The 14,074-nt window shown below is 38.8% G+C and overlaps 1 protein-coding gene across 5 annotated transcripts in view; it reads left to right on the plus strand.

Annotated features, from left to right (window-relative positions):
- NFATC3 (nuclear factor of activated T cells 3) overlaps positions 1-14,074 on the plus strand; it is a 138,844-nt gene that overhangs the window by 67,795 nt on the left and 56,975 nt on the right. For all 5 annotated transcript variants that reach the window (XM_045443231.1, XM_045443234.1, XM_045443235.1 and 2 more), the window contains 2 exons: positions 7,375-7,574; positions 13,860-14,032. In XM_045443231.1, coding sequence (XP_045299187.1) covers positions 7,375-7,574; positions 13,860-14,032 — 373 coding nt within the window. The remainder of the gene's footprint in view (positions 1-7,374; positions 7,575-13,859; positions 14,033-14,074) is intronic.

The raw sequence follows: 14,074 nt of genomic DNA on the forward strand, positions 1-14,074 counted from the left end.
GTACCTCACTCATTGTGTTGCCATGCTCATTCATTTATGTATTGACTGTGACTGTTTTTGTGCAACGATGGTAGAGTAGTTAGAACATGTGTGGTACTCTTACCACTTCACACTTTGCTCAGGGCACTGTAAACCACAATGTTGAAGTTAAAACTCAGTAGTGTTTCAGGTCCTCTGAGTATTGCTATACTGGAACTTGTACAGTCCATGCTCATCATGTCAAAATAAGGAAAGGAAAATGGATAAATGTCATCCTTTAAAGACATCCTTTAATACTAGACTGTATTATTTTGTTATCAAAATAGATAGCAAAGCATTGTGTTTATTGTTCAGTAATTTTTTGGCTGGGCTAAAAGGATATACATCTTCTATAGCCTCATTATTTCCATCTAGCTGTCTCATTGTTACTTTGAATACTCCATGACTAACATTGAAAACCTTACCTTATCTCCCTCCAAACCTGTTCTGAATCAGTGACTTCTTCATATATTTGCTAGTGATACCACCATTCTCCTAGATACTGAAGCTCACAACTTCTTTTTTTTTTTTTTTTTAATGTTTTTTTTTCCTCAACGTTCTTATTTATTTTTGGGACAGAGAGAGACAGAGCATGAATGGGGGAGGGGCAGAGAGAGAGGGAGACACAGAATCGGAAACAGGCTCCAGGCTCTGAGCCATCAGCCCAGAGCCTGACGCGGGGCTCGAACTCCCGGACCGCGAGATCGTGACCTGGCTGAAGTCGGACGCTTAACCGACTGCACCACCCAGGCGCCCCTGAAGCTCACAACTTCTAACCTCTTTTTTTTCCTTTCTCATTATTACGTGTGTAGTCAGTTAAAAAAAAATTTCTTTAGGGAAATATTTATTGCATTCATCCCTCTTCATTTCTATTTTCTGTTTATATTCTCACTTCCACCCTAATTTAAACTTCCAATACATGTGATGTTAGTACCTATGCTTCAGCCTCTTAACTGCTTTCCATGATTCTGTCCTCTCTCTCCTTCGTAGAGCCTTCATTGATTTTTATCATATGCTTCCGTACATCCTTTTTATTATAAGTAAATTTCTGCCTTTTAGAGTCTTCACTAATTTCTTAAAGTTTAGTACATGCCACTTTGTTCTTTATTTTATTTTTAAAATTTTACTTCTTAAAAATTCTTTTTGTTTCAAGTTTTTATTTAAATTCTAGTTAGTTGGGGTGCCTGGGTAGCTCAGTGGTTGAGTGTCTGACTTTGGCTCACATCATGATCTCATAGTTCGTGAGTTTGAGCCCCACATTGGGCTCGTTGTTGTTAGCACAGAGCCCACTTGGGATCCTCTGTTCCTCCCCCCACCTCTGCCCCTCCCCTGCCCACGCTCTCTCTCTCAAAAATAAATATTAAATAAGTTTTAGTTAACATATAGCATATGTTCTTTATTTTAGTGTCACCTATATAATATTGGCTGAAGCAGTGGCATTCAATATGGATATTTTTATAATAGATCCTCAGTTAAAAAAGGAAAGGGTAGAGGAGTGAACAAAACAAAGTTTCTGCCTTCTTGGAACTTATGGTACTGAGGGAAATAGATAATAAATACATAATACACTTTTCATAGTGATCCATACTATGAAAAATAATAAAACAGGATAAGGGGACAGAGATGTGGTATTTTAGGTAGGGTGGTCTTCTCTTAGGAGGTAACCTTTGAGTATGAACTGAAGGAGTGAGGTAATATGAAGATCAGAGGGAAGAATATTCCAGAGGGATAAAATATCAAGTGTGAAATCCTTAAGGTTAGGAATGAGTTTGGGTGGTTCAAGCATTAAGGCCAGGATGGTCAGAGCAAATCATTGAAGGGAAGAGAGTTAAAGAAGGTAAGGCAACAAGTTGGCCAGGGATCAAATCACATAGGCCTTGTAAATCATCATAGGACATTTTAATTTAGTTGAGTGTTGAAAGGAAGCCATTAGAGAATTCTGAGTAGGGCTTGAAATTATCTAGTTAAAGTTTGCTCTGGCTTCTGCACAGCGAGTAGGCTGTAAAGGAGCCAGAGTGAAAACAAGGAGAACAGTTATGAGGCTATTGCAATGGTCCAAGCTTTAATTGCTTCTTTATAAATGTTACAGTATTGGAAACCATCCTAGGTAAATTATACTACCCAATAATAGGCAGAAATCTTCATGTCCTTTCCTAAGTAGAGGATAATCACTGAATTATGATGTTGCTTGGTTACAAACTCCACTGTAATCTAGGGATGGGCAAGCAGGGGGAGTAAAGTGTTCATCTGAAAGACTACATAGTAGAAAAAACTCTTTCTACACATTTGAACTCTGACTATATTATATACCTAGAATCATGGATGCAGAATAATAGCTAATATTTGTTTATCACTGCCTATATGACATGATTAGGCACTTTATATTTGATATCATCTATCAGGATAACTTATAAGTCATAGTACAGAAATAGAAGATAATTTTTTTAAAGGGTATTATAAAATCTCAGGCTTGGAAGCTACATGGTCTAGAACATTGTCTAGCCATCCTACCCAGTACTGCTGCAGTGAAAACATCACTGACACTGTAACTCGTGACCACAACTTGTTCTCACAGTGCTAGGGACTGAGTGCCAGAAACTCCAGTACTGCCTTGAAGTGCTGGACACCTCCTCCACTCTGCATACTGAAAAATGGACTTCATGCAACCTATATTATCATGTTGCTCCCTTGTTAGTTCAATGGATTAAAGCAGCCATGGAACACATCTTTCTCCCAATTGTGGCTAAAAGTAGCAGTGGAGATTACTGAGAGAAATCTCTCTGAAGCTTTTAAGACCACCAACTATAAGGAAGCGACTAACTCAAAGCAGAGGAATCAGACTAAATCTGCAACAAAGACGAGACATAGCTTAAGAACTGTAACCTGACAAAAGAAATCGCATACCTCTTTTTGGAGGTAAATACATTTCTACTTGAGTCTTTAGAAGTCTGTCATACATAATGTTCAGTATATGCTCAACAGTACACATACACACACACACACGAAAGTGTGACCCACAGTGAAAAGAAAACAATCAGTAGAAGCAGACCTAGAGATGAGATGGCTTAGATCTTCTACCTCTTCATCTATGTTGGAGTTACCAGAAAGAGTCTTTCATTTAACCATAATAAAATACTAAACCAGTTAGTATAAGTAGGCTAGGTATGTGAAGAGATGGAGGGATTTCTGTAGAAGCATGAAAAAAATTTTCAATCAAAAGGATAATAATGACAAAGATACAAGAAGAGAAAACTAGAGATCAGGATTTCTAATGAATCTAAACACAAAAATTCTCGACAAAAAAACTAACCAAATCCGACAGCACATTAAAAGGTTTATATAGCATTGCCAAGTGGAATTTATCCCAGAAATGTAAAAGGGGATTGAACATAGGACAATCAGTTGATGTAATACACCACATTAATAGAAGGGATAAAAAACACATGATTATCTCAGCTGACACGGAAAAGGCCATTTGACAAAATTTAACAGCCTTTCATTAAATTGTTTTTGTAATTTATTCATTTTTGAGAGAGAGCAAATGTGAGTTGGGGGCAGGGGCAGACAGAGAGAGAGCGCGCACAAGAGACACAGAATCCAAAGCAGGCTCCAGGCTCTGAGCTGTCAGTGCAGAGCCCAGTACGGAGCTCAAACACACAAACTGTGAGATCATGACCTGAGCCGAAGTCAGATGCTTAACTGAGCTGCCCAGGTGCCCCAACAGCCTTTCATTAAAAACAAAAACAAAAGCCACCAAAAAACCCTAACACTCAACACACTAGGAAAAGGGGAAAATTCCTTACCATGAAAGGTCATTTATGAAAAGCCCACAGCTAACATCATGTTTAATGGTAAAAGACTGAAAGCTAGGGGCACTTGGATGGCTCAGTTGGTTAAGCATCCAACTTGATTTCGGCTCAGGTCATTATCTCATGGTTTGTGAGTTTGAGCCCTGTTTTGGGCTCTGTGCTGACAGTGTGGATTTGGATTCTGCTTTGGATTCTCTCTCTCCCTTTTTCTGTCCTCCTCTACTACTCACTCTCTACCTCTCTCTCAAATAAATAAATAAACATTAAAAAAAAAAAGACTGAGTTAAGATTAGGAACAAGATAAGGAGGCTCACTTTCACCACTCCTGTTAAGCATTTGTGCTAAAAGTCCTAGCCAGAACTATACAATAAAAAGAAATAAAAGGCATTTGAATTGCAAATGAAGAGGTAAAGTAGTCTCTATTCATAGATGGCATATTCCTATACATAGAAAATATCACATCATCCACAATAAAGCTACTAGAGCTAATAAAAGAATTCAATGTTTCAGGGTAGAAGATCAAAATACAGGTACCATTTGTGGTTCTGTGTACCAGTGATGAACAACTTGAAGAGGAAATTTAAAAAGTAATTCTATTTATAGTAGCATCTGAAGGAATTAAATACTTAGGAATATGTTGAACCAAGGAGGTGTCGAGACTTATATGCTGAAAACTATAAAATATTGCTGAGAGAAAGAAAAATAGATGGAAACAAGTAAAATAAAAATAAAATGTAAGTACACATAATAAATGGATATCCATGTTCATAGATAGGAAGACTTAACATTAAGCCATCAGTACCCCCCCAAAGCAATCTAGAGAGTGAGTGCTCCTACCAGAATTCCAACAGCCTTTTTTGTTGAATGGAAAAGCATATTTTCAGATTCATGTGGGATTGCAAGAGGCCTCAAATAAGCAAGACAACACTGAAAAAGAAGAATAAATTTGGAGGGCTTACTCTTCCTAACTTGTAACTTACTACAAAGGTGCAGTGTTTAAAACACTGTGGTATTGGCATACAAACAGATTGATGAAATAGAATAGAAAGCCCAGAAATAAGCCCTCACACATGGTCAATTCATTTTCTACAGAATGCCAAGACTATTCACTGGGGGAAAGGACAGTCTTTTCAACCAATGGTGCTGGGAAAATTGGATATCTACCCACAAAATAATATAGTTGGACCCTTACCTTACATCATAGACAAAAATACACTCAAAACAGATCAGGGTCCTAAATGTAAGACTTTACTAAAACTATAAAACTCTTAGAAGAAAACATTCAGGGAAGTCTTGACATTGGATTTGGCAGTGCTTTCTCAAGTATGACAACAAAAACACAGGCAACAAGACAAACTAGATAAATTGGACTCCCATGAAAGTTAAAAACTTGTGCATCAAAGGACACCACCAAGAAAGTGAAAACAAAACAAAACAAAACAAAACCCAACAACCTACAGAATGAAAGATATTTGTAAAAATCCTATATCTGCAAGGGATTAATGATTCAGAATATATAAAGAAATTCAATTCAAAACCAGATATACATATATACCCAAATGTAACCCCAAAGAATGAATTTTTTTGTTGTTTAAGCAGTCACTTAACTTGTTTAGAGTCAGCCTGTAAAATCTGTCTCTCTGGTTGGTGGGAGCTCATAGTCTCATTTCAGTTATATTAGCCTTAGACTCCTTGGGATCTGACCTGTTCATGGGTGGTTTCCAGGTCAGCCAAAGGACTGGACAAAGTTTATTTGTTTAACTTGGAGCTCCCCTTCTCTGGCTGTCTCCTTTCTGGGAGTTCCCTTTTACTCTGAGGGAACTCAGAGTTCCTCAGAGGCTGAAGTTGTCCCAAACTCTGTCCTTGGTTCTTGAGGCCCTTCAAGACTAGATTTTGTACAGGAAATTCAACCACTTTGTAAGGCATGGTCTGTGGCCTTCCCTCAGGTTGAAAGCCTTAAAAACAGGAAACACTGTTTTGTTACAATTCTAGCATGTGTCACTTTGCTTCCAGTATATGCTTATATTTGCTCTCCATACTTTGAAGTAGTTCTTTATGTTTGTTCCCGTTTGTCATTGTTACCTGCATAATGGTGGCTCATTTGGGTGCTAGTCAGCATCAGATTGGACAGGGGAATCTCCCTGAGTGCTATATGTGTACTTCTTCAGGCTCTATTTCTTTTATTTTCCTCCTTTTTTGGTGGTTGCTATTTTTACCTCCAGCACCTCCTGGTCCTACTCCTATATACACATCTTAACCTCAAAAATAGTGAAGGACACCAGAGAAAGTCAAGTAGCCCAGCCTGTTAAGTCAGTTGAAATTTTAAGTTGATAACATATATAATAGGCTTTTTGAGATTTTTTTACTAAAACAAACTTTCTGATTTTAATAGCCTGTTAGAGGACCTTCCTGTACACCCAAGTCTTTTTAAAGTTTACTTGTTTATTTTGAGAGAGAGAGAAAGAGAGAGAGAGATTGATTGAGAACTCAGTGGAGGAGCAGAGAGAGAAGGGGGGAGAGAGAACCCCAAGCAGGCTCCACGCTGTCAGCATGGAGCCCGACATGGGGCTTGAACCCACAAAATGTGAGATCATGACCCGAGCTAAAATCAAGAGTTGGACACTTAACTAGCCGAGCCACCCAGATGCCCCCTGTACACCCACGTCTTTTAAGTCTGGGCTGGATAGTTAATGTTGCCTAAAGTACAGAGTCAGTCTGTCCTTCCTTTCTTCCGTATTTCCTTTCTCTCTTTGCAGAGCACGAGTTGGGGAGAGGGCCAGAGGGATAGAGAGAGAATCTTCTTTTTTTTTTAATATTTATTTTTGAGAGAGAGAGAGAGAGAGAGAGAGAGTAAACTGGGGGAGGGGCAGAGAAAGAGGGAGACAGAGGATCTGAAGCAGCCTCTGCGCTGACACCAGAGAACCTGGTATGGGGCTCAAACTCACGAACCATGAGTTGAAGTTGGACACTTAACTGACAGCCACCCAGGCTGAGAGAGTGAGAATCTTAAGCAGGCTCCATACTCAGCCCGGAGCCCAAAACGAGGCTTGATCTCAGAACTCTGGGTCCATGTCCTGAGCCGAAATCAAGAGTTGGATGCCCAACCAACTGAGCCACCCAGGCACCTTTTTTTTTTTTTTTTTTTTAAATTTATTGTTAAGTAATCTCTACACCCAACATGGGGCTCAGACTCAATCCCAAGATCAAGAGTTGCAACTCTTCCAACAGAGCCATGTAGGCACCCTTTCCTTGTGGTTTTTCACAGTACTCTATAAGAAAGCTTTGCAAAATTTTTATTCCGGATATATATACAAAAAACAAAAAAACCAAAACCCCCTCATTCCTTTGTAACATTCCAGCATTTTACAACTCATAATCTTCTGAAATTTGGAAGATTGTTCACTTATTACATTTTTATTGTTACCTTCTTGAAATAACATTTTGTGTATCAATAATATATGTTACAGATATAATAAACTTCCTGTTGTAAACTTATTATAAATATAATGGATAATGAATTGTATTTTTGTTTGTTCTTTCTAATTAGCTCCTGGGCTATAATGAAAAGCCGATAAATCTACAGATGTTTATTGGAACAGCAGATGATCGATATTTACGACCTCATGCATTTTACCAGGTGCATCGAATCACTGGGAAGACTGTTGCTACTGCAAGTCAAGAGATAATAATTGCCAGCACAAAGGTTCTGGAAATTCCCCTTCTTCCTGAAAACAATATGTCAGCCAGGTATCTGGAAACATACCCCAAAATGGGCAGTTCTTTTTTTTCCCCTAAAACAACTTTCAGAGAAAAACATACTTCTTTTTATAGTACAGAAATGAATTATTCATGGTTCTAAATTAACAGAATAACATTATGTAGATAATTGTAAGACATTAGCTAAAGTTGGTAGCAGATTTCCAGAAAGGAAATGCACTTCAGCAGAAGTTTATGAACCATGTGGTACCAGCCAAGCATTTTGTTAAATGTTAAAGATAAAAATATATGGACTTTTTGCAAGTAGCTCACAGTCTAATAGGGTAGACAAAAGAACAGTTGCAATACAATTATTATGATTGTCAAATTTCCTTAAGGAAACTTTTACTGTCTCCAGGCTTACTTGTTTGACTCCTTTCCAAACAAAATGAGGTGGCTAGCTTCTGAATGAGAATGCTTTAGAGTTTTGTTCAGGTTAGGATTATATGTCACACAAGGAATGCAGTGGCTTAAACAGTCGACGTTTAGTTTGTTATTCCATAAAAGAAATGTACAAATAGGCATTTTTAGGGCTAGCACAGGAACTCCATAAGTCATTGGGGCCCCAAACTCTGTTTTTCTTCTTTGCTGGTCTTTTTTTTTTTTTTTTTTTTTCAATTAAAAATATTTTTTTTGAGAGAAAGCAAGTGGGGGACGAGCAGAGAGAGAGAGGGTCTGGACAGAGGATCTGAAGCAGGCTCTGTGGTGACAGCAGAGAGCTTGAGGCGGGACTGGAATTCATGAACCATGAGATCATGGCCTGAGCTGAAGTCAGACGCTTAACTGACTGAGCCACCCAGGTGCCCCTCTTTGTGTGTGTGTGTGTGTGTGTGTGTGTGTGTGTGTACATTTTGAGAGAGATCAAAAGTGTGTGCGCATGTGGGCAGGGGAGGGGCAGATAGAGAAGGAGAGAGAGAATCCCCAGCAGTCTCTGCATTGTTGGCACAGAGCGTGATGTGAGGCTCGATCTCATGAACCTTGAGATCATGACCTGAGCCAAAATCAAGAGTTGAACACTTCAGCCGAATGAGCCACTTGTGTGCCCCCTCTGCTATTCTTTTTTTTTTTTTTTTAATGTTTATTTTTGAGAGAGGGAGACAGAGACAGAGAGTGGAGGGGTGGGGGCAGAGAGAGAAGGAGACACAGAATCTAAAGGAGGCTCCAGGCTCTGAGCTGTCAGCACAGAGCCCAACTCGGGGCTCAAACTCATAGACCGAGAGATCATGACCTGAGCTGAAGTCAGGCACTCAACCGACTGAGCCACCCAGGTGCCCCCGCCCCCTTGCTATTCTTAACGTGTGATTTCTGTCCTCAAGATTGTCTCATGTTACAAAATGGCTGCTGGAACTCTAACCATCACAACCATAGTCCCAGAAGGAATAAGGAAAAAGGGCTAAAGAAAACTTCCATCTGAGTTAGCCTCTTTATTTTACTGTGTTGTATTTATTTATATATATTTTAAAAGTAATAAGCTCTCTGCCCATTGTAGGGCTTGAACTCACAACCCTAAGATCAAGAGTCACATGCTCTACCAACTGAACCAGTCAGGTGCCACAAGTTAGTCTGTCTAATCTGTCTTTATCAAGAGGCTTGTTACAGAAACCTATCTAGCATATCTTATTGTTCATCCTTGTAAATAAGGAAGGTCTGGGATTGTTTTGTTTTGTTTTTACCTGAGCATTGCTACCTCTAATGATACAGGGATCTATTACTAAGAAAGAAGGGGGAAATAGATATTTATTTAGTAGGCAACTGTTAATCCCGTCACAACTAGGTATTTGAAACTTATAGTGAGGTTTATTACAGAAATTGTTTCAAACTACCTTTCTTAAAATGGCAGTAACATCTGTCCCAGGCTATTGTAAGAACAGTTATATAAAATTAGATTTTGGTCTCTAGATCTCTTCCTTTAAATTTATACTTAAATAACTTTTTTAGGTAAACTGAATATTGTGATAAAATTATATTATTATAAGAATTGCCTTAAGAACTTACCTTGTTACCTACTTATTACTGGGAAAGACAAGTTAATATTGAGATAAAAACCTTATCTTTACCTGCTTTGTTCAAATGGGCAGTACAGGAGAACCCAACCCAATAAGTCATCACACAGGGGCTACTACAGAGTTCTTTTAAGGCAAAGCAGATAGCTAGCTGATGGTCTCTACTCTTTTTTTTTTTTTTTAAGATTCTTTATTTATTTTTGAGAGAGAGCCCAGGGGAGGGGCAGAGAGAGAAGGAGAGAGAGAATCCCAAGCAGGCCCCACAAACTGTCAGTGAGCCCAGTGCAGGGCTCGAACTCAGGAGCCACGAGATCATGACCTGAGCTAAAGTCAAGACTTGGATGCTTAACTGAGCCGTGATGATCTCTACTCTTTTTTTTTTTCTCTTAATGTTTATTTTTGAGAAAGGGGGAGGGGGGATGAATGGGGGAGGGGCAGAGACAGAGACAGAGAATCTGAAGCAGGCTCCAGCCTCTGAGCTGTCAGCATTGCAGGGCTTGATCTCACAAACTATGAGATCATGACCTGAGCTCAAGTCGGTCGCTCAACCACCTGAGCCACCCAGGCGCCCCAGTGGTCTCTACTCTTAAAATTTCTGTGTTCTCTGATATAGAAAGAACTTTGGAATCTCAACCAATGCTTGTTTCCCACTTGAGCAAAGCTCTTTCTTTTTTAAATTTTTTTTTTTTTTCAACGTTTATTTATTTTTGGGACAGAGAGAGACAGAGCATGAACGGGGGAGGGGCAGAGAGAGAGGGAGACACAGAATCGGAAGCAGGCTCCAGGCTCTGAGCCATCAGCCCAGAGCCTGACGCGGGGCTCGAACTCACGGACGGCGAGATCGTGACCTGGCTGAAGTCGGACGCTTAACCGACTGCGCCACCCAGGCGCCCCTAGCAAAGCTCTTTCTTGAAGAGAACAGTGATCTGCCTCCAGGCATCCATTTGACCCATTTTCTTTTCTTTTCTTTTCTTTTTTCTTTTCTTTTCTTTCCTTTTCTTTCTTTCTTTCAGTTTATTTATTTGGAGTGAGGCAGGGAGAGAGAGAGAGAGAGAGAGAGAGAGAGAACGAGAACACACATGAATGAGGGAGGAGCAGGGAGGGAGAGGCAGAATCCTAAGTAGGCTCTGCACTGTCAACATGGAGCCCAGTACGGAGCTCAAACTCACGAACCATGAGATCATGACCTGAGCCAAAGTTTGACGCTTAATGGCCCCTTGACCCATTTTCAAATAAGTGAGGTAGCCAACCATTGAATGAGAAATGCATGCATGTAGGTTTCTTATACTCTAAGATCTTACTTTTTCATCTAGAATCAAAAGCATAGGAATATACTGGGGCGCCTGGGTGGCTCAGTCAATTAAGCGTCCGACTTTGGCTCAGGTCATGATCTCATGGTTTGTGGGTTCAAGCCCTGAGTCAGGCTCTGTGCTGACAGCTCAGAGAGCCTGGAGCCTACTTCAGATTCTTTGTCTCCCTTTCTCTCTGCCCCTTCCTTCTCATGATCTGTCTCTCTCAAATATAAATAAACATTAAAAAAAAGCATATGAATATACAGGTAGCTGCAGAGGGAAATTTAAAACTCAGTTTTGAATCATCTTTTTCTAAGAACTCATAAAATTGATCCCTAGGAGATGGTTTATAGGCCACGTTTCCATTCATTCTTCTGGGTGTTCAAAGCACTAGACTTGAATCAAGTTAAATTTAAATAGAAAATCACCAGAAGCTTCTTATACTTCTTAACTTTGTTTGAAGGATAGAATAAGAAATATCCATATGAATAACTCTTCGTAATCTGAAAAACCACTATTAAAGATATTATCTCTTGGTCATTACACACACACACACACACACACACACACACACACACACACACACACACACACAGAATCTTTTCAAGTTAAAGGGAAAAGGCTGACGACATGGTAGATTTTGCTTTACCAGACAAGGAGATACCTGTAAACTTTATCACATTTCCTTTTTGCCTTGGCTTCTGGGAAGTTCGGTCAAGTTCAGTTATAGTAATTTGTATACCCCTAGATTTGGAACATATTTATTTCCTGTTGCTTCTATTTAATTTTTTTTTTCTGCTTTTCCTTGACCTTATTTGTATTTATGTTGTAAAATGTCTCATCCTTTTAAAAGTGATGTATAAATCAGTGAATTCAATTAAAAAGAGTACATGAGTTTGTAAGATTTTCAAGAAATTGGGAAAGCTTCACATATCAAAGTGAAAAAATAAAAATAGTAGGATCTGAACATATCTACCTTCTCCTTTTCTCATCTATTAGCACATGAAATAGGTTGTAGTCAGAATTCATGTCCCTTGCCCAACCAGTTCTGGCATATACTGCCTACCTGGATAAATCCAGAAAGGACAAAGCTGCAGAAATATCATTGTTTCTAGTTAACAAACACAGCTACTGCTCTCATTCCACCCAGCTTAGAGACACACACACCTAAAGTTTTTCTGGCCATTCAGTATGGATTCCAGTATTTACTGCCTTATCCTACTCATAACTCCTCCCTGTTTTTAAAACTGGATGAAAACGGATGTGGCATTATTATACTCTGATCTAAAATATACTCGTACTTAAAAAAATAAATAAAATATAGTTGTATCTGTAAACAGAATTAATAGTGATTTATTCCTACATATGTAGTTTTCTTGTTGGTCCGGTCTTATCTTTTCTTGAAATTCATAGACAGAGCTTTAAGATCGTCATTTCTGATACTCTTCTTCTAACTCTTCTCTTAGAAACTTAGCTCTCTGCTAAAATACCTTCCCTCTCAGCACCTGGCTGGCTCCTCAGTAGAGCACATGACTCTTGATTTTGAGGCCATGAATTTGAGCCCCATGTCTGTGGTAGAGTTTACTTAAATAAAATAAAATACCTTTCCTCAAAACTCAATAAAATGGATGATCTCTGGCATTTCCCCCTAAAGGCTCATTGGCATGTTAGCATGAATAATCACTACTTGATACAATTTGATCAGTACTGCTTTGAGCTAAAGTGCAATTGTTCAGTATTAATTAAGTATAATTCATTATCCATAAATGACAAATACTTTCAAGAGTGTTTTCCTTTTTTGGAAATTTCTTCTCCTGTGTCTTTCTGAAGGTGAAAATATTCACCCTTTGGGATTCTTTCTTGTGCTTTACTGGTTCTTAACTTGATAACCTAGTTTTCTAACACATATTGTCCTTTACAGCAACTTCTGTGGCCTCTGGAGAGTTGAGCACTAGAGTTGGGACTATTGGTAGATAAGGCAAAGGGATGGATGACAAGTAATACCACAAGGGAGAGTAAATTTTAGTATGTTGATTGCTAGTTTTCCATTTGCTTTATTCTTTCAATATGTGAATAACAAACACATGTTGTAGGTACTGTTTCCTACCCTGATTGTGTGTTAAGCAGCCATACAAGTAATGCATTTTGAAGATAATGAAAAGTTAGACCCTAAATGCCGAAACTTTAATCTTATATGTGTATTCTTTAAAAATAAAAGAATCTTAGCCTGATGGATTGTTTTTACTAATAAACCTATCACTAGAAAAGTCTAAATATGCTATTAATGACTGATTTAGAGTCCTACAGGTTAATCTTTTCTGGCTTAGTTACTTACATAGAATTAAGGTCTTTTTACTTTGTATTACTTATCTAGTTCTGTAAAAGCACTCCAAAATTTAGTGGCTCAAAGTAATAACTGTTCATTATTTTCATGATTCTTAGGGTTGGCTGGACTCAGCTGGTCTATTCATGTGGTATCAGCTGAGATCACTCATGCACCTAAATTCAGCTGGGATCTCAGCTGGATTTGGAACATACATGCTGTCTGGGGTGACTGGAGTAGTTGAGGATTGGCTTGGCCTTTCTCTCCAGCTTCCTGGATGGACTTCATGGTGGCTCAGGGCTCCAAGAGAGCAAAAGAGGCTTAATGTTGGGCTCATAACTTACACTGCATCACTTGGTTACATTCTGTTTGTCAAATCATAAGGCCAGCTTTCACCTCTTAATGGGAAAAGTGGCATGCAGGTGCAAGAATGGGGAATAATTGACAGCCATCTTTTTAGACAATCTACCATACTTACCATTATTACACTTTTGTCATTCAAAACATTTTTAATCTCAGAATTGAAATAGCAATCATACATCTTTCTTTTTGGACCTTATTTTAGGTAGTGATAGTTCTTCCCTGCCACGTTTAGCTAAGTTGTTGGGAACCATTAAATATCAGTAAGCAAATAAAATGTGTATATTTTTCTCCCTAGTATTGACTGTGCAGGTATTTTGAAACTCCGCAATTCAGATATAGAACTTCGAAAAGGAGAAACTGATATTGGCAGAAAGAATACTAGAGTACGACTTGTATTCCGTGTGCACATCCCACAGCCCAATGGAAAAGTCCTTTCTCTTCAGACAGCTTCCATACCTGTTGAGTGCTGTAAGTGAGCTTGTGATGATGTTTTCAAATTTTGTTTATAAT

The sequence above is a fragment of the Leopardus geoffroyi genome, chromosome E2 (genome assembly GCF_018350155.1).
Source record: "Leopardus geoffroyi isolate Oge1 chromosome E2, O.geoffroyi_Oge1_pat1.0, whole genome shotgun sequence".
Classification (NCBI taxonomy): Eukaryota; Metazoa; Chordata; class Mammalia; order Carnivora; family Felidae; genus Leopardus; species Leopardus geoffroyi.